The 20252-nt window shown below is 46.1% G+C and overlaps 1 protein-coding gene across 6 annotated transcripts in view; it reads left to right on the top strand.

Annotated features, from left to right (window-relative positions):
- The window catches only part of LOC115192366 (nucleoprotein TPR), a 47325-nt gene that overhangs the window by 26585 nt on the left and 488 nt on the right, over nt 1–20252 (top strand). Inside the window, exons 24-48 of one of the 6 annotated variants that reach the window (XM_029750768.1) lie at nt 1823–2026; nt 2278–2465; nt 2612–2759; nt 6697–6834; nt 7036–7167; nt 7335–7459; nt 8234–8444; nt 8777–8923; nt 11560–11758; nt 13910–14106; nt 14218–14288; nt 14374–14573; nt 15071–15346; nt 15526–15770; nt 15884–16090; nt 16972–17097; nt 17639–17732; nt 18012–18157; nt 18280–18345; nt 18752–18843; nt 18940–19049; nt 19250–19348; nt 19464–19617; nt 19719–19837; nt 20122–20205. In XM_029750768.1, the coding sequence (XP_029606628.1) occupies nt 1823–2026; nt 2278–2465; nt 2612–2759; nt 6697–6834; nt 7036–7167; nt 7335–7459; nt 8234–8444; nt 8777–8923; nt 11560–11758; nt 13910–14106; nt 14218–14288; nt 14374–14573; nt 15071–15346; nt 15526–15770; nt 15884–16090; nt 16972–17097; nt 17639–17732; nt 18012–18157; nt 18280–18345; nt 18752–18843; nt 18940–19049; nt 19250–19348; nt 19464–19617; nt 19719–19837; nt 20122–20205 (3778 nt within the window). The remainder of the gene's footprint in view (nt 1–1822; nt 2027–2277; nt 2466–2611; nt 2760–6696; nt 6835–7035; nt 7168–7334; nt 7460–8233; nt 8445–8776; nt 8924–11559; nt 11759–13909; nt 14107–14217; nt 14289–14373; nt 14574–15070; nt 15347–15525; nt 15771–15883; nt 16091–16971; nt 17098–17638; nt 17733–18011; nt 18158–18279; nt 18346–18751; nt 18844–18939; nt 19050–19249; nt 19349–19463; nt 19618–19718; nt 19838–20121; nt 20206–20252) is intronic. The other 5 variants (XM_029750774.1, XM_029750771.1, XM_029750772.1 and 2 more) reach the window with 5 other exon arrangements.

Consider the following 20252-nt stretch of genomic DNA (forward strand, 5'->3'; position numbering starts at 1 on the left):
GGGAAGGTGAGAGGGTGAGGTCAAAAGAGGAGAGGAGTGGAAAGAAGGAGGCAGAGAGGAATGAGTCAAAGGTAGACGTGGGGAGGTTAAAGTCACCCAGAACTGTGAGAGGTGAGCCATCCTCAGGAAAGGAACTTATCAAGGCGTCAAGCTCATTGATGAACTCTCCAAGGGACCCTGGAGGGCGATAAATGATAAGGATGTTAAGCTTGAAAGGGCTGGTAACTGTGACAGCATGGAATTCAAATGAGGAGATAGACAGATGGGTCAGGGGAGAAAGAGAGAATGTCCACTTGGGAGAGATGAGGATTCCAGTGCCACCACCCCGCTGGCTCGATGCTCTAGGGGTATGCGAGAACACGTGGGCAGACGAGGAGAGAGCAGTAGGAGTAGCAGTGTTATCTGTGGTAATCCATGTTTCCGTCAGCGCCAGCAAGTCTAGGGACTGGAGGGTAGCATAGGCTGAGATGAACTCAGCCTTGTTGGCCGCAGACCGGCAGTTCCAGAGGCTGCCGGAGACCTGGAACTCCACGTGGGTCGTGCGCGCTGGGACCACCAGGTTAGAGTGGCAGCGGCCACGCGGTGTGAAGCGTTTGTATGGCCTGTGCAGAGGGGAGAGAACAGGGATAGACAGACACATAGTTGACAAGCTAAAGAAGAGGCTGCGCTAATGCAAAGGAGATTGGAATGACAAGTGGACTACACGCCTCGAATGTTCAGAAAGTTAAGCTTACGTTGCAAAAATCTTATTGACTAAAATGACGAAAATGATACAGTACTGCTGGCTGGTGGAGTAGGCTAGCTAGCAGTGGCTGCGTTGTTGACTTTGTTTGAACGTGTAGCTGGCTAGGTAACCTCGATAGTTTCAGTACTACACCTTGTCATGATACAAAAGCAACTACTCATGATTTAACGTTCACAAAATACATAACAATTATTTTAAGAATTATAGATACAGAACTCCTTTATGCAATCGTGGTGTCAGATTTTAAAATAGCTTTTCGGCAAAAGCACATTTTGCAATATTCTGAGTAGATAGCCCGGCCATCACGGCTAGCTAATTTGACACCCACTAAGTTTGGCCCTCACCAAACTCAGATTTACTATAAGAAAAATTGGATTACCTTTGCTGTTCTTTGTCAGAATGCACTCCCAGGACTTCTACTTTAACAACAAATGTTGTTTTGGTTCGAAATAATCCATAGTTATATTGAAATAGCTCCGTTTTGTTCGTGCGTTGAGGTCAGTATCCGAAGGGTGATTTTCCTCGTAAAATAGCGATAATATTCCAACCGGGCGACGTTGTATTCGTTCAAAGAGAGAAAGAAAAACATGGAGTCCTCTCGTGCGCACGCTCCAGTGTCAGTGTTCCCTGCCTGACCACTCACAAAAACTCCTGCTGTTTTTCGCCCAGAGACTGCAGAGCTCTCATTCCACTTTCTGGCGCCTTCTGAGAGCCAATGGAAGCCTTAGAAAATATTTTTTATAGAGATGCCCTAGAAGGACAACAAATTGTCAGACGGGCACTTCCTGCATGGAATCTTCTCAGGTTTTGGCCTGCCATATGAGTTCCGTTATACTCACAGACACCATTCAAACAGTTTTAGAAACTTTAGAGTGTTTTCAATCCAAATCTACTAATTATATGCATATTCTCGTTTCTGGGTAAGAGTAGTAACCAGTTTAAATCGGGTACGTCTTTTTATCCGGCCGTGAAAATACTGCCCCCTAGCCCCAACAGGTTTTAAGTACTGTATTACAGCTAGGTCGTCAGATAAAGCTTGTCTGTAATGCTGGTCTCTCCTCTTCTCCCCCCTCCCAGGCCACGCTGGCGTCGGAGGCTCAGGATAAGTACGAGCGTGAGATGATGCTACACGCTGCAGACGTGGAGGCTCTCCATGCAGTGAAGGCCCAGGCTCTGCATGCAGCCACGCTCAGACAGCAGCTGGAGGAGAGGGCCCAGAGAGCCTCTGCTCAGCTGCTGGAGGCCAGAGTCTCCTGGGAGGAACAGGAGAGGATCCTCAAGGTAGGTAATAGCAGTCGATTGATTAGATAGCAGTCAAGGGAAATGCTTATATTATGAATAATAGATATGGTGTTTGTGACAAATGGTTTGACGTGTAGATGATGATGGTTGAAAATAGATTTTTACACTTTTGTGTTGATGTTGGAAGCTAGCTAGTGATTGTGAACTCCCACTAGTTTGCAGGGGTTGTGCTGCTTACGTAGCTGGTGTACGCCACAAGGCTATAATGTACATCTCTCTCTTGCTGTCAGGAGGAGATGTCTAAGGTGGCGTCTCGCTCTGAGGAGCTGCAGAGGCAAAACAGCCTCCTCCATGAACAGATTCAGACCATGAGCAGCAAGATAGCCACCACCCTGCAGCGCCAGGTCAACGAGAGCCCTCTGAACATCTCCCTCACTGAGCAGGGAAAGTCTCAGGACCAGGTCCTCGAGATACTCAGGTAATGGTCTCTCACCCCCTCCCTCGATCTGTCTCTTTGCAAAGCAAGAGCAACTCTGCCATTAGAGCCAATTTCATGCAATCACTACACTTCTGCAACACCTTTTCTCTCATCATATCTTCTGTCCCCTCCCTGTCGTGATGCAGGTTTGTGCGTCGGGAGAAGGAGATAGCGGAGTCACGGTTCGAGGTGGCCCAGGGAGAAAGTCTTCGCCACAGGCTGAGAGTGGAGCACCTGGAGAGAGAGCTGAGAGAACTGCAGGAGAGCTTTAGTGCTGAGCGAGAAAGGATGCAGGTGAGCTGGACAATATGGGCACCCAATGGTTTATTGGGGGATTTTCTGGACCCAGATTAATCCTATTCCTAGACTAAGAAGACATTTCAAAGAAGAGTCTTCATTATGAAATCGGGAGAGGGGGGGCTATGGATCCGTCTCCGTTCGTTAGTATCTCAGACACCACTGGCCCGATTTTGACTAGACTTGAGGTAAATGATGCGTCTTGCCATAGATCTGGCATTTACTAAATTACTGATTGGTCCAAGGGGAGCGCTATAGTAATTCCAAACTTTGAACAAACATATCTCCTGTCCCGTTTAAGCAACCGTCATGACATGGTGTACATATGTGCATCTCCTCATGAGAAACAAGTTTCACATAAGGATCAATTCTGTAACCTCCGCCCATTCACAAAAGGTGAAAATTTTGATAGGGTGTCAAGACCATAATTTTATAATTATTATATTTTTTTACCTTTTATTTAACTAGGCAAGTCAGTTAAGAACAAATTCTTATTTACAATGACGCCCTACCCCGGCCAAACCCGGTCGACGCTGGGCCAATTGAGCGGCCGCCCTATGGGACTCCTAATCACGGCCGGATGTGATACAGCCTGGATTCGAACCAGGGTCTGTAGTGACGCCTCTTGCACTGAGACGCAGTGCCTTAGACCGCTGCGCCACTCGGGAGCCCTGAGTGGCATTGTAATTCCATACAGATACAGTTGACAATTAATAATTGGGAGAAAGATGGTGCCGACAGACATGGCAGCTCTGCTTCTAGCTCTAAGCAAACTTTGCAGTATTTTGTTTTTTTGTGTGTTATTTCTTACATTATTAGCACAGAACGTTTTTTTGTGATAATACATACAGCCGTAAATAACTTTTGGATATTAGAGTGGCGGTAACTCGCCAGCATTACGACCAGGAATACTACTTTCCCGAATTGGATCCTTTGTTCGCACCCCCCAGGGCAATTGAACTTATCCCAGAGGATGCTCCCAAGACGCCGCCGGCGGAGAAGAGATATTCGGAGTGGACTTCCGACTAAGGAGGCGGACACACCATCCACCGCTTCCGAGTATATTACTCGCTAATGTTCAGTCTCTAAACAATAAAGTAGACGAGCTCAGGGCCAGGATCTCCTTCCAGAGAGACATCAGGGACTGTAACATAATCTGTTTCACGGAATCATGGCTCTCTCTGGATATACTGTCCCCGTACATACAGCCAGCTGATTTCTCAGTACATCGCACAGATATGAATAAAGAACTCTCCGGGAAGAAAGGTGGTGGTGTATGTTTCATGATTAACCACTCATGGTGTGGTTGTGATAACGTATAGTCCTTTTGCTCACCCGACCCTAGAATACCTCACAATCAAATGCCGACCGTATTTCCTCCCAAGATAATTCTCTTCTGTTAAAGTCACAGCCGTGTATATTCCCCTCAAGCCGATACCATGACGGCCCTCAGGGAACTACACTGGACTTTATGCCAACTGGAAACCACATATCCTGAGGCTGCATTTATTGTAGCTGGGGATTTTAACAAAGCAAATTTGATGAAAACGCTATCGAAGTTCTATCAACACATTGACTGTAGTACTCGCGCTGGTAAAGCACTCGACCACTGCTATTCTCTTTTCCGTGATGCCTACAAGGCCCTCCCTTCGGCAAATCAGATCACAACTCCATTTTGGTCCTCTCTCCCTTCCTATAGGCAGAAACTCAAACAGGATGTACCCGTGCTAAGGTCTATCAATGCTGGTCTGACCAATCGGAATCCATGCTTCAAGATTGTTTTGATCACGCGGACTGGGATGTGTTCCGGGTAGCCTCTGAGAATAACATTTGATGTATACACGGATACGGGGACTATACACGGACACGGCGAGTTCATCAGGAAGTGTATAGGGGATGCTGTTCGCGCTGTGCTACCCAAACCAGAAACCGTGGATAGATAGCAGCATCGCGCTAAACTGAAAGCATGAACCACTGCATTTAACCATGGGAAGGTGACTGGGAATATGGCAGAATACAAACAGTGTAGTTATTCCCTCCATAATGCAATCAAACAGGCAAAATGTCAGAACAGCGACAAAGATGAGTCGCAGTTCAAAACGGCTCAGACACGAGACGCATGTGGCAGGGTCTACAGACTATTATGGATTACAAAGGGAAAACCAGCCACGTCGCGGACACCGTCTTGCTCCCGGACAAGCTAAACACCTTCGCCTGCTTTGAGGATAACACACTGCCATCGACGCGGCCCGCTCCCAAAGACTGTGGGCTCTCGTTCTCCGTGGCTGACGTGAGTAAGACCCTCGCAAGGCTGCTGGCCCAGATGGCATCCCTTGCCGCGTCCTCAGAGCATGCGCAGACCAGCTGGCTGGAGTGTTTACGAACATATTCAATCTCTCCCCATCTCAGTCTGTTGTCCCCACATGCTTCAAGATGTCCACCATTGTTCCTGTACCCAAGAAAGCAAAGGTAACTGAACTAAATGACTATTGTCCTGTAGCACTCACTTCAGTCATCATGAAGTGCTTTGAGAGGCTAGTTAAGGATCATATCACCTCCACCTTACCTGACACCCTAGACCCACTTCAATTTGCTTACCGCCCCAATAGATCCACAGACAATACAATCGCCATTGCACTGCACACAGCCCTATCTCATCTGGACAAGAGGAATACCTATGTAAGTATGCTGTTCATTGACTATAGCTTAGCCTTCAACACCATAGTACCCTCCAAGCTCATCATCAAGCTCAGGGCCCTGGGTCTGAACCCAACCCTGTGCAACTGGGTCCTGGACTTCCTGACAGGTCGCCCCAGGTGGTGAAGGTAGGAAACAATACCTCCACTTCACTGATGCTCAGCCCCCTCCTGTACTCCCTGTTCACCCATGACTGCGTGGCCACACACTCCTCCAACTCAATCATCAAGTTTGCAGACGACACAACCGCAGAGGGAGCACCCCCCTTTCCATATTGACTGGACCACAGTGGAGAATGTGGAAAACTTCAAGTTCCTTGGCGTACACATCACTGACGATTTGAAATGGTCCACCCACACTGAATAAATTTTGCTTGGCCACTTAGACCCTTACAAACTTTTACAGATGCACAATTGAGAGCATCCTGTCGGGCTGTATCACCACCTGGTACGGCAACTGCACCGCCCGCAACCGCAGGGCTTTCCAGAGGGTGTTGCGGTCTGCACAACGCATCACTGGGGTAAAACTACCTGCCCTCCAGGACACCTACAGCACCCGATGTCACAGGATGCCAAAAAGATCATCAAGGACATCAACCACCCAAGCCACGGCCTTTTTCACCCCGCTATCATCCAGAAGGCGAGGTCAGTACAGGTGCATCAAAGCTGGGACCGAGAGACTGAAAAACAACTTATCTCAAGGCCATCAGACTGTTAAATAGCCATCACTAGCCGGCTAATACCCGGTTAATCAACTCTGCACATTAGGGCTGCTGCCCTATATACACAGACATTGAATCACTGCCCACTTTAATAATGGAACACTAGTCACTTTAATAAGGTTTGCGTACTCCTTTACCAATTTCATAAGTATGTACTGTATTCTATTATATCACTCTGACATTGCACATCCTAATGTTTATATATTTCTTAATTCCAATCTTTTACTTTCAGATTTGTGTGTATTGTTGTGAATTGTTAGATATGACTGCACTGTTGGAGCTAGGAACACAAGCATTTTGCTACACCCTTAACATCTGCTAAATATGTGTGTGACCAATAAAATTTGATTTGAATTGTCACTAATTGGCCCAATGGCGGCGCTGCGTCATTAGTGGCAAACATGTTTACTGTTGCTTTGTTCATTAATGAAGAGGGTGTGGGTGATGAGAGAAATGGCAGCTAAATATGATAATGTCACCTAAGTGCTCTTTATGACCTTTAACCCCTGACCCCAGGTGACAGCTAAGACCCTGGCTCAGCACGATGAGCTGATGAAGAAGACTGAGACCATGAGTGTCCTGATGGAGACCAACAAGATGCTGCGGATGGAGAAGGAGAGGATGGAGCAGGAGCTGCAGCAGACGCAGGCTAAAGTAAGACGGCAGGTTTACTTTCTCAGGGTTAAAGCACCAAACTTTGGATTTGATATCATAACCAATGTTAACATTTTTCTCAGGAAACCTTCTGTGAATTTGGTCCCAGTTTAGTTTTCAGGCCTGTTTTAGACTGAGGCCTAACTTTTTTTCTCTCTGTATTGATTGACAAATTTTTATATATTTTCCTCCCTCCGTCAGGTGCGTAAGCTGGAGTTAGACGTAATGCCCATGCAGGAGTCCAACGCTGAGCTGAGTGAGAAGAGCGGCATGCTGCAGGCAGAGAAGAGGATTCTGGAAGAGGACATCAAACGCTGGAAGGCCAGAACACAGGTTGCTTAGCGACAGAAAAAAAATAATACCCCCCCAAAAACTCTAAAGCTTAGAGTAGACTTTCTCAAAGTAATGATACCAAGCTTGAACGATGCCTTGTCAAATGTCTGTAAACCTGTCTATTGAGTTTGGATTTCAAACATAATCTGTTCTGTATGTCCACATAGCAACTGGTGAGCCAGCAGAAGGACCCGGAGGAGTACAAGCGTCTCCACTTTGAGAAAGAGGCTCACCTCAAACGCATCCAGCAACTCACTGAGGAGACAGGCAGGCTCAAGGCTGAGGTGACCAGGTGGGAGTTAGCCTAGTCTATAATCCAAACTGAATATCACCCTGTATTCTCTTATTACAGGGTACCAACGACCGCAAGGCAGCTGAATTACTTGATACAATAGACAAATGGGCTCCTCTTTGAAAAGCACAAATGCTACACAATGAATTGGCAAGCAACCCAGTACAAAGTTTGATAATCAGATGATAATCTGATGAACGTAGTATTTTGGTATTAAAGGAGCTACATGTAGAATTCTAGCATTGTTATTTCAGAAAATGTCCATAATATATATGCAGTAATAGTGGAATGGTAGTGAAATAATATTGTCAACCACTAAATAAATATTTTGGGTGCAGCCTCCCAATTTGACAACAAAAGATGGTCTGTCTCTTGTTGTCAAATGGAAAAGCTGCACCCTCCCTCTCTTCCATCAGCATCACTCAAACGCGTGGTAATCTCCTCAGGAATAGAATCAACAGTGGCAATAGAAATCGCTCTGCCATTACCTGGTTGAATTTTTTTTTAATGTTTGCCTAACTTCAGTTTGTTACAAAACAAGTGTAGAAAATCGTATCATCTAAACCACTGTGAAATATATTTTAAATAACTCAAAATATCAAATGTTTCAGCTGTTTGAATCTGGTATACAAAACTGAAAGTAAAAAGATGCAAAAGCGGGTCAGGGAGTAAAGCCAGGGGGGGTTGAATTCAGGCTGTGTTGTTGCAATTCACCTAGTTCCACAAGGGGGCTGCATTCTACATGTAGATCCTTAATATCTGATCTCCCTGTAGGAGTGGCGGGTCGGTGACGTCCCTGCAGAGCCAGGTGCAGATGCTGCGTGAAGGCCTGGGGAAGGTGAGCTCTGAGAGGGATGCTCTGAGGAGGGACGTGGAGGCCAAGAACCTGGACATCCAGGAAAAGTTCCGCACCATCACTCAGGTCAGGAAGATCGGCCGCCGCTACAAAACTCAGTATGATGAGCTCAAGGTGGAGCACGACAAGGTGGGTTATTTGGTGAAACAGCTGGTGCATTTTCTGGTTTCATAGAGGGAAACCTTTTAAATGTTTTATTGATTGTAACAATGTTGTTTCCTGAAACCCAGCCTTGAATTCACTCGGTCTCCAAGATTCAAGAACAAGATTCCTCTCAATCGTTTTCTCATGAAACTAATAGTATCCCTACTCATCTTGTCGCTAAATAACAAATGTGCTGGTCTGGATGGGACCAAGTTGGACAACTCAAAATGTCTAACCTGATGCCTTTGATTAAATAGACATTCTATTGTGTGAATTCTGCCATGCTGTATTGAGTGTTGGACTGATCTCCTTTACAGATGGTGTCAGAGGCAGCATCCACACCAGCCCAGGAGCAGGAGGCCCAGCAGGCCTCAGCCCAGGAGCTCCAGGGTCTGAGAGACTCCCTGGGACAGTCTGAGACCCGGACTAGAGACCTGGAGGGACAGCTGGATAACCTCAACAAGGTCAGAGCAGTGTTTTCCCTATACCAGTGGTCACCAACGTTTCTGAGTCAAGATCACTTTGAGTCAAAATACAAGCCTAGATCTATCGCTCAGATTTTCTTTTTTAACATGGCTTAAACGTAAGCCTATGCAACATTTAACCAATTTAAAAACAGTTATTTCTGTAGCAATGAGGTTTGTGCAGTAGGCTATAGCCCCAATACATTATCACTGCATATTGGCTCTGCTTGAATTACCCTGCCAATGTTCTTAGATCATTTGTTGTATTACTTGAGGCACAGCTGAGTGAGCATAATAATGTGCTTTTTTTTTTTTTTTTACTGGACTGAGGGCCCGAGCATTGGGAGCAACCGCCCCTCCGCTCTCACTCCCTCCGCTGCGAAAAGGGGACACAGTTAGAGATCGACCAATTAATCGGCAGGCCGATTTAATTAGGGCCTATTTTCATAACAATCGGTAATCGGCCTTTTTGGACGCCGATTATGGCTTATTACATTGCGATCCACAAGGAAACTGCGTGGTAGGCTGACCACCTGTTACGCGAGTGCACCCTCAAAAGGACTCTGTGGCTGCAACTAGACAAGGTAAATTGCTAGCTAGCATTAAACTTATCTAATAAAAAACAATCAATCTTCACATAATCACTAGTTAACTACACATGGTTGATGATATTACTAGGTTATCTAGCATGTCCTGTGTTGCATTTAATCAATGCGGTGCCTGTTAATTTATCATCGAATCACAGCCTACTTCAACTTTGCCAAACGGGTGATGATTTAACAAAAGCGCATTGCCGAAAAAAGCAATCTTTGCAGAAATGTACCTAACCATAAACATCAATGCCTTTATTAAAATCAATACACCGAAGTATATTTTTTTAAACCTGCATATTTAGTTAAAAGAAATTAATGTTAGCAGGCAATATTAACTAGGGAAATTGTGTCACTTCTCTTGCGTTCAGTGCAAGCAGAGGCAGGGTATACGCAATATTTTGGGCCACCTGGCTTCATTATGAACTGTGAACTAATTTGCCAGAATTTTACGACATAACATTGAAGGTTGTGCAATGTAACAGCAATATTTAGAACCGTTCCGTATTTCACTGAAATAATAAACGCTTTCTTTTCGATATTATAGTTTCCGGATTTTACCATATTAATGACCAAAGGCTCATATTTCTGTGTTTATTATATTATAATTAAGTCTATGATTTGATAGAGCAGTCTGACTGAGCGGTGGTAGGCAGCAGCACGCTCGTAAGCATTCATTCAAACAGCACTTTCCTGCGTTTGCCAGCAGCTCTTAGCAATGCTTGAAGCACAGCACTGCTTATGACTTCAAGCCTATCAACTCCCGAGATTAGGCTGGCAATACTAAAGTGCCTATAAGAACATCCAATAGTCAAAGGTATATGAAATACAAATGGTATAGAGAGAAATAGTCGACGCGTCATAATTCCTATATAACTATAACCTAAAACTTCACAACTGGGAATATTGAAGAACTGGGAATATTGAACCACCAGCCTTCATATGTTCTCATGTTTTGAGCAAGGAACTTAAACATTTGCATTTTTACATGGCACATATTGCACTTTTACTTTCTTCTCCAACACAGTTTTTGCATTATTTAAACCAAATTGAACATGTTTCATTATTTATTTGAGACTAAATATATTTTATTCCACTAATTCCTGTCACTCTTATGAACAGAGAAAGGGAAATATTCCTCGATATTAAAAAACACAAGCCTCTAATAATTACAACGTAAGCTTATCAAAACACTTTGCTATACTCATTCATTGATCTGCAGTGCTGGTTGTAGCATGAGTGGAAGTAGGGAGAACACGCATTTTAAAGTGTTGGACAATGCTGAATAACAACTTAAACATGAACTTACTCAAAAACAGCAGCGCTTTGCTCTATTTGTTGAGTCTCTATTGACTTCAAGGCTTCTTTTTACAGTCTATGACTCGAGGAAACTGCAGACACGGTGATCTAAGCTATCTGATTGGTCTGCCTTAGGCCTATAGATGCACTTGATTTGCTCTTAGGGCCTGCCGGGTAGGCGGAGTTCTACCTTCAGAAACATGAAATGGTTCCAAATAGGAACACTTTGCCATCCCTGTGTTAGGGCTGCTGAATCGAGTGTACCAACAGCACGAAAACAAGTAGGAACACAAGGCTTTATTGTTGGGTTTTTTACAGAAATGTTTGGTGATCGACTAGGAATGCCTTGGAGATCGACCGGTTGGTGACCGCTGCTCTACATTATTTTCCAGGAAACATCAAGGCTCACTTTCACCAAAATTGTAAATTGAAACTAGTAATTGCCTAACTCTGTTAGGCGGAGGTTTCATGGGATAAATCGTTTTTCTACTTACCCAGAGTCTGATGAACTCGTGGAAAGCATTTGTATGTCTCTGCGTGCAGTATGATATTGAATACTGCGTTGTTGGGAAAGAGCTTGTTAGTAAGCATTTCACTGTACGGTTTTACACATGCTGTATCCTGTGCACGTGACAAACTTTGAAAGTTGAAGGAAGTTAGAGATAGCATTAGCTCTCGAAACCTACTAGCGTTATTGCATTGACTGGAAGTCTACAGGTATGCTAAACCATGGTGTGTCCCCCTCAGGTGGTGGCTGAGCGTGAGGCAGAGGTACGTGGGGCCCAGGAGCAGGCCTCCGGGCTGCAGACGGAGCTGACCAGGTTGAGACAGGAGCTGCAGGAGAAGGCCTCCCAGGAGGACACCCTCAGACAGCAGATGTCTGAGAAGGAAGAGAAGACCAGGAAAGCCTTCGTAGGGGCCAAGCAGAAGATCAACCAGCTCATCGGTAAGAGGCCAGGCCAGGCAACTTGACTGCGGCGCAAGCTTGTGTGTTGGGTTGAGTCTTGGTGAGCTTTGCATAGAGGTATATGTGTATGCTGATCTCTCATAGGTTTTTACTTGTCATCTCAACCGTTTGCTGGGTGTCAGGGAAAAAAATGAACACCCCAAAATGAACATAGATTTGGGTATTGGCAGGCAACAATGTCTATATCACCAGCCACGTTGGCGGGTGGTCAATTTACAGGGCTCTACAGTGCAAGCATTACATTTTCTTATTAAAAATAGTTAAAAGTCAAGTCTGAGCACAAGTTGCGGTTAATAGTAGAAAAATGCTGCAGTAGCTGTTTTCAAAGTATTTCTGCTGTTTTGTTTCATATCTGCTAATTGCACAAAGAAATATGAATCCTATATCCCATCTCGCATGGCAGCACTGCCTGGCAGAGGAGCTGTGCGTACTGAGTGAAGCGCTGATACATTTTTGGAGGCGCTGTTCACAGGCATAGAAGTTGGTCTAATTTACAAGAAAGACTACAAAGTGGGACCTTATCCTTGTGTTTCTTAGCTGTTTATACTGAACAAAAATATAAACCCATATGTCAAAGATTTTTCTGAGTTCAGTTCATATAAGGAATTAATTAGGCCCTAATCTATGGATTTCACATGACTGGGAATACAGATATCCATCTGTTAGTCACAGATACCTTTAAAAAAAAAAGGTAGCTGTGTGGATCAGAAAACCAGTCAGTATCTGGTGTGACCACCATTTGCCTCATGCAGCGCATAACATCTCCTTTGCATAGAGTTGATCAGGCTGTTTATTGTGACCTGTGAATGTTGTCCCATTCCTCAATGGCTTTGCGATGTTGCTGGATATTGGAATGCGCCGTCATTCACGTCAGTTCAGAGCATCCCTAACATGCTCAATGGGTGACATGTCTGGTGAGTATGCAGGCCATGGAAGAACTGGGACATTTTCAGCTTCCAGGAATTGTGTACAGATCCTTGCATTATCATGCTGAAACACATAAGGTGATGGCGGCGGATGAATGGTACGACAATGGGCCTCAGGATCTCGTCACACTATCTCTGTTTACTCAAATTGCCATCAATAAATTGCAATTGTGTTTGTTTTCCGTAGCTTATGCTTGCCCTTTCCATAACCCCACCGCCACCATGGGGTACCCTGTTCACAACATTTACAACAGCAAACCGCTCGCCCACACAACACTACATGCTGTCTGCCATCTGCCCAGTACAATTGAAACTGGGATTCATCTGTGAAAAGCACACTGTGCCAGTGGCCATCGAAGGTGAGATTTGTCCACTGAAGTTGGATACGACGAACTGCAGTCAGGTCAAGACCCTGGTGAGCACGTAGATTACCTTTCCTGAGACTGTTTCAGACCGTTTGTGCTGAAATTCTTCAGTTTGCAAACCCACAGTTTCATCAGCTGGCCGGGTGGCTGGTCTCAGACGATCCCGCAGGTGAAGAAGCTGGATGTGAAGGTCCTGAGCTGGCGTGGTTACACATGGTCTGCAGTAGTGAGGCCGGTTGGGCATACTGACAAATTCTCTAAAACGACATTGTGTTAGAGAAATCAACATTCAATTCTCTGGCAACAACTCTGGTGGACATTACTGCAGTCAGCATGCCTATTGCACACTCCCTCAACTTGAGACATCTGTGGCATTCTGTTGTGTGACACAACTGCACATTTTAGAGTGGCCTTTTATTTTCCCCACCACAAAGACTTTACATATTGCGCTTACACTTTGTTTTGTTCACGAGCGGTTGTTTTTCAATGTCAGTTTGAATCTGCTGCTTCAACTCATGGCAAAGGGAGGCTGTAGACGCTGTCTACTACTAGACATATCTCAAACACAGACACGTGACACAACTCGAGTGGCCCTGTTGGCACGGTAATGTGCGTCCTTAAAGGGGCAGCAGAACATTGTCACAAAACATGTAATGAATGTACCACATTACTTCTTAATTTTCTTGTTCAGAAACATTACAACGCATGGTTTTTTATTTTGTTTATTATTATGAAAGATATTCATCTACCACAGTTACTGGTGGACTAAATTATATTTTAGGCCCTGCTGGGTAGCAAAACCATTTTTACCTTTCACCTCATCCCATCCTCTTCCCCAGGCTCCAAGGACCAGCTGCAGAAGGAGAACGAGGAGCTGAAGCAACAGAGGGAGGAGCTGGAGGTCAGGGTCAGTGCTCTGAAGTCCCAGTACGAGGGCCGTCTGAGTCGCCAGGAGAGGGAGCTGCGGGACCTGAGGGAGCAGCAGGAGAGACACGGGGAGCAGAGGGACGAGCCTCCTGAACAGGGCCTCGGCAAGGTGAGATGGAGGCATAGATTTCAATGGAGCACTTCTGCTTCATACCCCACAAGCCTAGATTGCTATTCATTATGGCCGTGGTGCAAATAACACATTATATTCTACCTGTAGACCCAGGAACAGCAGAGGACCACCGAGCAGAGAGGACCACTGAAGACCACCCCAGCCGCAGACAGGGGCAGGTAAAGTACATGCTACTCCTGCACACCACGTGCAATGATGTTTGGTGTTACATTGTTCACCTGTTGTATTTCCCCTTCCCTATAGCGCCAGTACCTCAGAGCCCCCCACTGCCAACATCAAGCCCACTCCTCTGGGGGCCCAGGGCCAGAGCAAGCCCCCTGTCAACCCCGGGAACAAGTCCACTCCCCGGGCCAGCATCCGGCCCATGATCACCCCCGCCACTGTGCCCACCCCAACTCCTACTGCTACCGTCATGCCCACCACACAGGTGGAGAACCAGGAAGGTGAGGAGTTCTGTGGAGCTAATATCATTGTTAAATCAAATAACATTTACAACAGGTGTAGACGTGAACTTGAAATTCTTCCTTACGAGCCCTTTCCAAACAATGCAGAGTTAAAATGTAAGATGATTTGGCAAAAAAGGAAACGATAACATAAAGAAAATGACAATAACGAGACTATATACAAGGAGTACCGGTACCGAGTCAATGTGCAGGGGTACGAGGTAATTGAGGTAATATGTACATGTAGGTACTAGGTGTAAAAGCGATAGTGATGTGAATGTTATTGCATAGTTATTTGAGTATTGGTCATTATAAAAGTGCTACATGGCATTGTGTTTTGGTAGTTGAAGGTAACTTTATTACTTGAATCTGATGAGATCCACGCGGGGGGATACTAATGCACATTTCAGACAGAAGGGTAGAGAATCAGACTGTAGCCATGGTATTTCCCTGTCTGACCCCCCTGTCTGACCCCCCCCCCTGTCTGACCCCTCCAGCCATGCAGTCTTCTGAGGGCCCGCTGGAGCATGTGACCGTGTATGGCAGTGCCAGCGGTTCAGTACGGTCAACCAGCCCCAGCGTTCAGACCGCCAACCCAGTGCTGGTGGTCCAGCAGACCCAGACCACAGCCTTCGTCCAACCAACACAGCAACAGAGCCTGCCCCACACTGAACCAGCCAATCAGGAGCAGCCCTTGGCCCCAGTCGTCATTGAAGCTGCACCCAGCTCGCAAGTGGAGAGGCCTTCGACGTCCACAGCTGTGTTTGGGACAGGTGGGAGACGGGATTTAATCTAACCTGGGGTTTCTATAGATTTGGGGCATAGTAGCTTTGTCTAACTAAGCTCAAGGGTTGGCAATGTACTCACTGTATTACCACTGGCCCTCTAATATTGAATGAAATGCGCATATCCACCAAATGAAGTTGGAAATGTGACTTTTCCAACCTTCCAGTTTCAGCCACTCCAGGGACATCCTCCATGTCCAAGAGACCACGTGAGGAGGAGCAGGACACCGCTACGGTGACTGACACAGACACCACCCAGGAGGACCCGTCTGAACCCCCCATCCCCAAGAAGCTACGCATCATCCAGAGGGTCGACCCAGAGGAGCCAGAGGCCCAGGAGGAGGTGCTGGCTGAGAGCAGTACAGAGGGATTGGTGCCTGGAGAGAGCCACGAGGCCCCAGAGAGCAGCCAGGTGAGACTGTGTAGGTGTGCGCATGCGGGTACCCACCCTATGTCTAGAGGCTGAGATGGTCTTTCTGGTTTGTGTGTCTTTTGTGCGTGTACCCATGTGTGTGTCTATATCAGCAGGTGGTGGAAGAGTACCCAGTACTAGACGAGGCCGATGAGGGGACAGCATCTCAGTCTGTCCCCGTAGAGCTACTCCTGTCCCAGCCCACAGAGGTCACACTCTCATACGACTCCCCCGAAGAATCCTCTCAGCACGACGTCATCGTCATAGTGACTGACTCGGAGAGCGAGGATGAGCAGGAGGATGACGAGGAAGAGGAACCGGTACGGACTGAGGGAAATATTGTTGATGGAAATATTTTAGGGGCTAGACACTTTAATTGAACTCCCTCAAGTCCTAGCAGATGGAAAATCTTGCCTAAAATTGAGGTATTTGGCCCTTAGAAATCTGTCAAACTTACATTTACATTTTAGTAATTTAGCAGACGCTCTTATCCAGCGCTACTTACAGTTGTGAGTGCATACATTTCGTACTTTTCCATAATGGTCTCCCATAGGTATTGAACCCACAACCCTGGCGTTTCAAGCACTATGCTGTACCAACTGAGCCAAACTCTATTAGAATGGATGAAAAGGTCGATATGCAGCCCATACTCATGAAGATGTTAAATTCACCAATGACTGTGCTGGATTATGAGACCTTTTGGTAACACTTTACTTGACACCCAGCCTCATAACAGTCATAACCATGTCATAACAACTGACCTAACTGGTCATAACTGTCACGACACATATTTAGACCTGTTTTGACATATTGTGTTATTTTATGGCTAGTTATGACACCAACATTAGTGTAAAACCCCACAAACCCTACCACCCAAGGCAAAAGATTTGTCGTATTTGTGTGTAACTCTGTATTGTTGTTTGTGTCGCACTGCTTTGCTTTATCTTGGCCAGGCCGCAGTTGTAAATGAGAACTTGTTCTCAACTAGCTTACCTGGTTAAATAAAGGTGCTTTTTATATATATATATATATATATATAACACGTTGCATAATTACAAAGATAATTTTACATGGTCAATAAAAATTATATATATATAATTTTTATTGACCATGTAAAATTATCTTTGTAATTGTGCAACGTGTTATGACATTGGGTGTCAAGCAATGTGTTACCAACCTTTTTATACCTGCATCTCTGTAGGACTATGATGAAGAGGAGGAGGAGGAAGATGAGGATGAAGAGGATGGCGGGATGGGAGAAGAGGGAGAGGAGAGCAACGAAGGTAGCGGAGACGGCAACGAGGCATACGAAGACGACTACACAGAGGTAAGATCAACACACACACTGTTACTAACCAAACTAGATCATTTCCAGTATTTTTTGTAATCCCACCCACTCCCTAATTCTTTCCATTCTCACGCATCCCGTTGATGTTACAGCCAGCCAATGTTGTAACCACATGCACGTTTTCTGTGTGACCAAACAGTGTCTCAGCAGTGCTCTTGCTTCACTCTGCTACCTCATGTCAGTGTTGTGATCTTGTGGCGGTGTGTGTGTGTGGGAGGGAGGTGTTGGGGGAACTGGAGGGTTGGCAGGGGAGAGGGGTAAGTGCTTTGTGGTCAGGGTGGGAGTGCAGAAGAAAGTGGGGCTGGCGGCACCGTCTCTGCCTAGCTAGCTGTAAAGTTACAAGACCTCTTAAGGGAACACCTGTACAAGGGAAATAAATCAGGACCAGAATGCATTGCTAACCGCACCAACACTGCCGGGCAGTAGGTAGTGCGTGGGAACCATCCTGTAACAACCTCCTTCCCCCCTCTTTCCTCTTCTCTCTCTCTCCCACTGTGTGTGTGTTCCTCCTCCCTGAAAGGGTGCTGACGCGACAGACCCAGGCACGGAGACGGAGGAGAGTCTAGGAGCATCGGACTCCACTCAGCGCCCGGACGACTCCCAGACACACAGCTGTAAGACGATGGATACTCTGTCACACACCGTTGTCTCGACAGCCACCTATGAAACTTTCGCAGTAGTGCCTGCGAGAGATGTTAGTGTCTGTCTGGATTGAGTGATACATTTCAGTCACTCTGTTGGTAGACTAACCAAGTCAGTTGATTCACCATATCGGAAACTCATACAGACATTTCACAATATTATTGCATTGTCTGTTGTTTTATTGTGATTTTGATGTAAAGGAGAACTCTCTGTCAAACTAAACCACTGTTTCCCCTCTGCTGTTCTGTCAGTTGAGGGTAGCAGCAGTATGGAAGCCTTCTCCAGTGAACCAACCAGTTCTGCTCCCAGAATGCCCCGGTCACCACGGAGGGCACCCCACCCGCTGCCCCCCCGTCTCAACATCACCCAGGAACTGGGCCCCCCTGCTCAGGTACAGGTGTGTGCTTATGATTCAATATAACCATCTAAACTGTGTGTAAAACAATTGTATTGCCGTTTGTGGTATGGTTACATTTGTGCAGTATCAGGTTGTGGTAACCAGTAACGCGTGTCTTACAGCGCTCCATGCGTCGCCAGTCTGTCGGCAGACTCCCTCAGCTCACCCCTGGGATGGCCAGCAGCGGAGTAAGTCACACCCTTGCATCTTAAAGGGATATAGTGTGAGATTTTGCCAATCAAGCCCTTTTCTACCCAGTCAGATGAACTCATGAATACTATTTGTATGTCTCTGCATGCAGTTTGAAGGAAGTTGAAGGTCGTTTTGCGAGCCATTACTAACTAGCGTTAGCGCAATGACGAAGTATATGGGAACAGATGGCATGCTAGCTGTTCCCATAGACTTCCGGTCATTGCGCTAACGCTAGTTAACACTTTTGCTAATGCTAGTTAGCAACTTCCTTCAAACTGCACGCAGAGACAAAGAAACGGTATCCATGAGTTCATCTGACTCTGGGTAGGTAGAAAAGGGGCTTAATTGCCAAAATCTCATGTGTTTTGTTGTCAGTGTCTAATATTCTCGCCCCTCCTACAGCAGCACTACTTTGACGATGATGACAGGATGGTACCCAGTACTCCAACTCTGGTGTTGCCACACCGCTCTGACGGCTTTGCAGAAGCTATCCAGTGAGTAACACACGCATACTTAAACACACCAAAATTAGCAGGTAAACACCACTAGTGAAGTTCCCATAGTACTTCCGACCTCTCTCTGTGGTCCAGTTCTCCCCAGGTGTCTGGTGTTCCCCGGTTCAGGTTCGGCACCCCAGAGGACCTGATATCCCAGACCACCACCTCCCACTCTGACCTGGGACAGCTGGCATCACAAGGAGGTAGTGGACTGTACACAGGCACACCTCATCCCGTTTATTTTTTCCCCTGCCCTAATATACCCTTTCTTTCTGAGACCTTTAATTTGACGAGATCTTACTTTTGCCACATCCGTACCTCCATCTCTCATTAGTGAAGTCCAAATTGTGTGGTTTATGTTTGTTGTAGGTTTGGTTCTAAAGTGTATCTGTGTGTGTTGTAGGTCTGGGCATGTATGATAGTTCTCTGTTCCTGCCAGGTCATGAGGATGAGTCTGGGGGCCGCAGTGTTCCCACCACACCCCTGCAGATGGCTGCCCCAAGTATGGTTCACACACACATTCTCTTTACTATCTCCACTCGAGACAATTTGAGAATTGTGACGTGTATCAAGTTTCATTATTGGCAATAATATTTGAATTCACTTTCTCCCCCCAGTGTCCATATTCACAGAGGTCCCGCCCTTGGACTGCACCGAACACTCCTCCCTGTCTGTTCCTATGGTAACCACCTCTACCCCGGGCCAGGCGGTGGCTGGAGGTCCCCCTCCTGGGGACGAGAGCGATGTCTTAATGGAGCCTGAGGGAGACCGGTGAGACCATCTTGCTTACTCTATGACATTGAACTTGAAACGCAGCAGTAGTTAATGGTGTGATCCTCCATAGTAAATGACTGTGACTTGTATATGTCCAGTGTGGAGGTGTCTCTGGAGCCTGTGGCGTCTCAGGCAGGGGAGATGGAGGAACCTGCCCAGCCCTCAGACGACGCAAGCCTGCCTTCTACCAACCAGGAACCCTCCTCCAGCTCTGCAGGTACTGATCCCTACATTATAACCCCTACCCATGCTCCAACCTTATATCAAACTATAAATACGTGGATTTTACTGGATCAGCATTCTAGTGAGATTTCAGTCAATTTGACAAGCTTAATACCGGTTTTATAGGAGCTTGGTTCCGACCCCCTTGGAATGAATGTTTAATGAAAGGGTCCATTGTCTGACTCGTAGGACAGATTGTTTTCACATTTGGTATGTAGGAGCCCCCAGTGTTGGAATGAGCCGTGTAACTGCGCCTTTCTCTCACCCTCTCTACCTTAGACACGAGTAGCACTCAGCCCAAACCCTCTAGACCAGGACCCAGCCGACAGCTCCAACGCTGGACAGAGAACCATATGAGGAGAGGTTAGATAAAACACACACATTTATACTGTACACAGCTCTTAATACCA

This window comes from Salmo trutta, chromosome 4 (genome assembly GCF_901001165.1).
Source record: "Salmo trutta chromosome 4, fSalTru1.1, whole genome shotgun sequence".
In the NCBI taxonomy this organism is placed as follows: Eukaryota; Metazoa; Chordata; class Actinopteri; order Salmoniformes; family Salmonidae; genus Salmo; species Salmo trutta.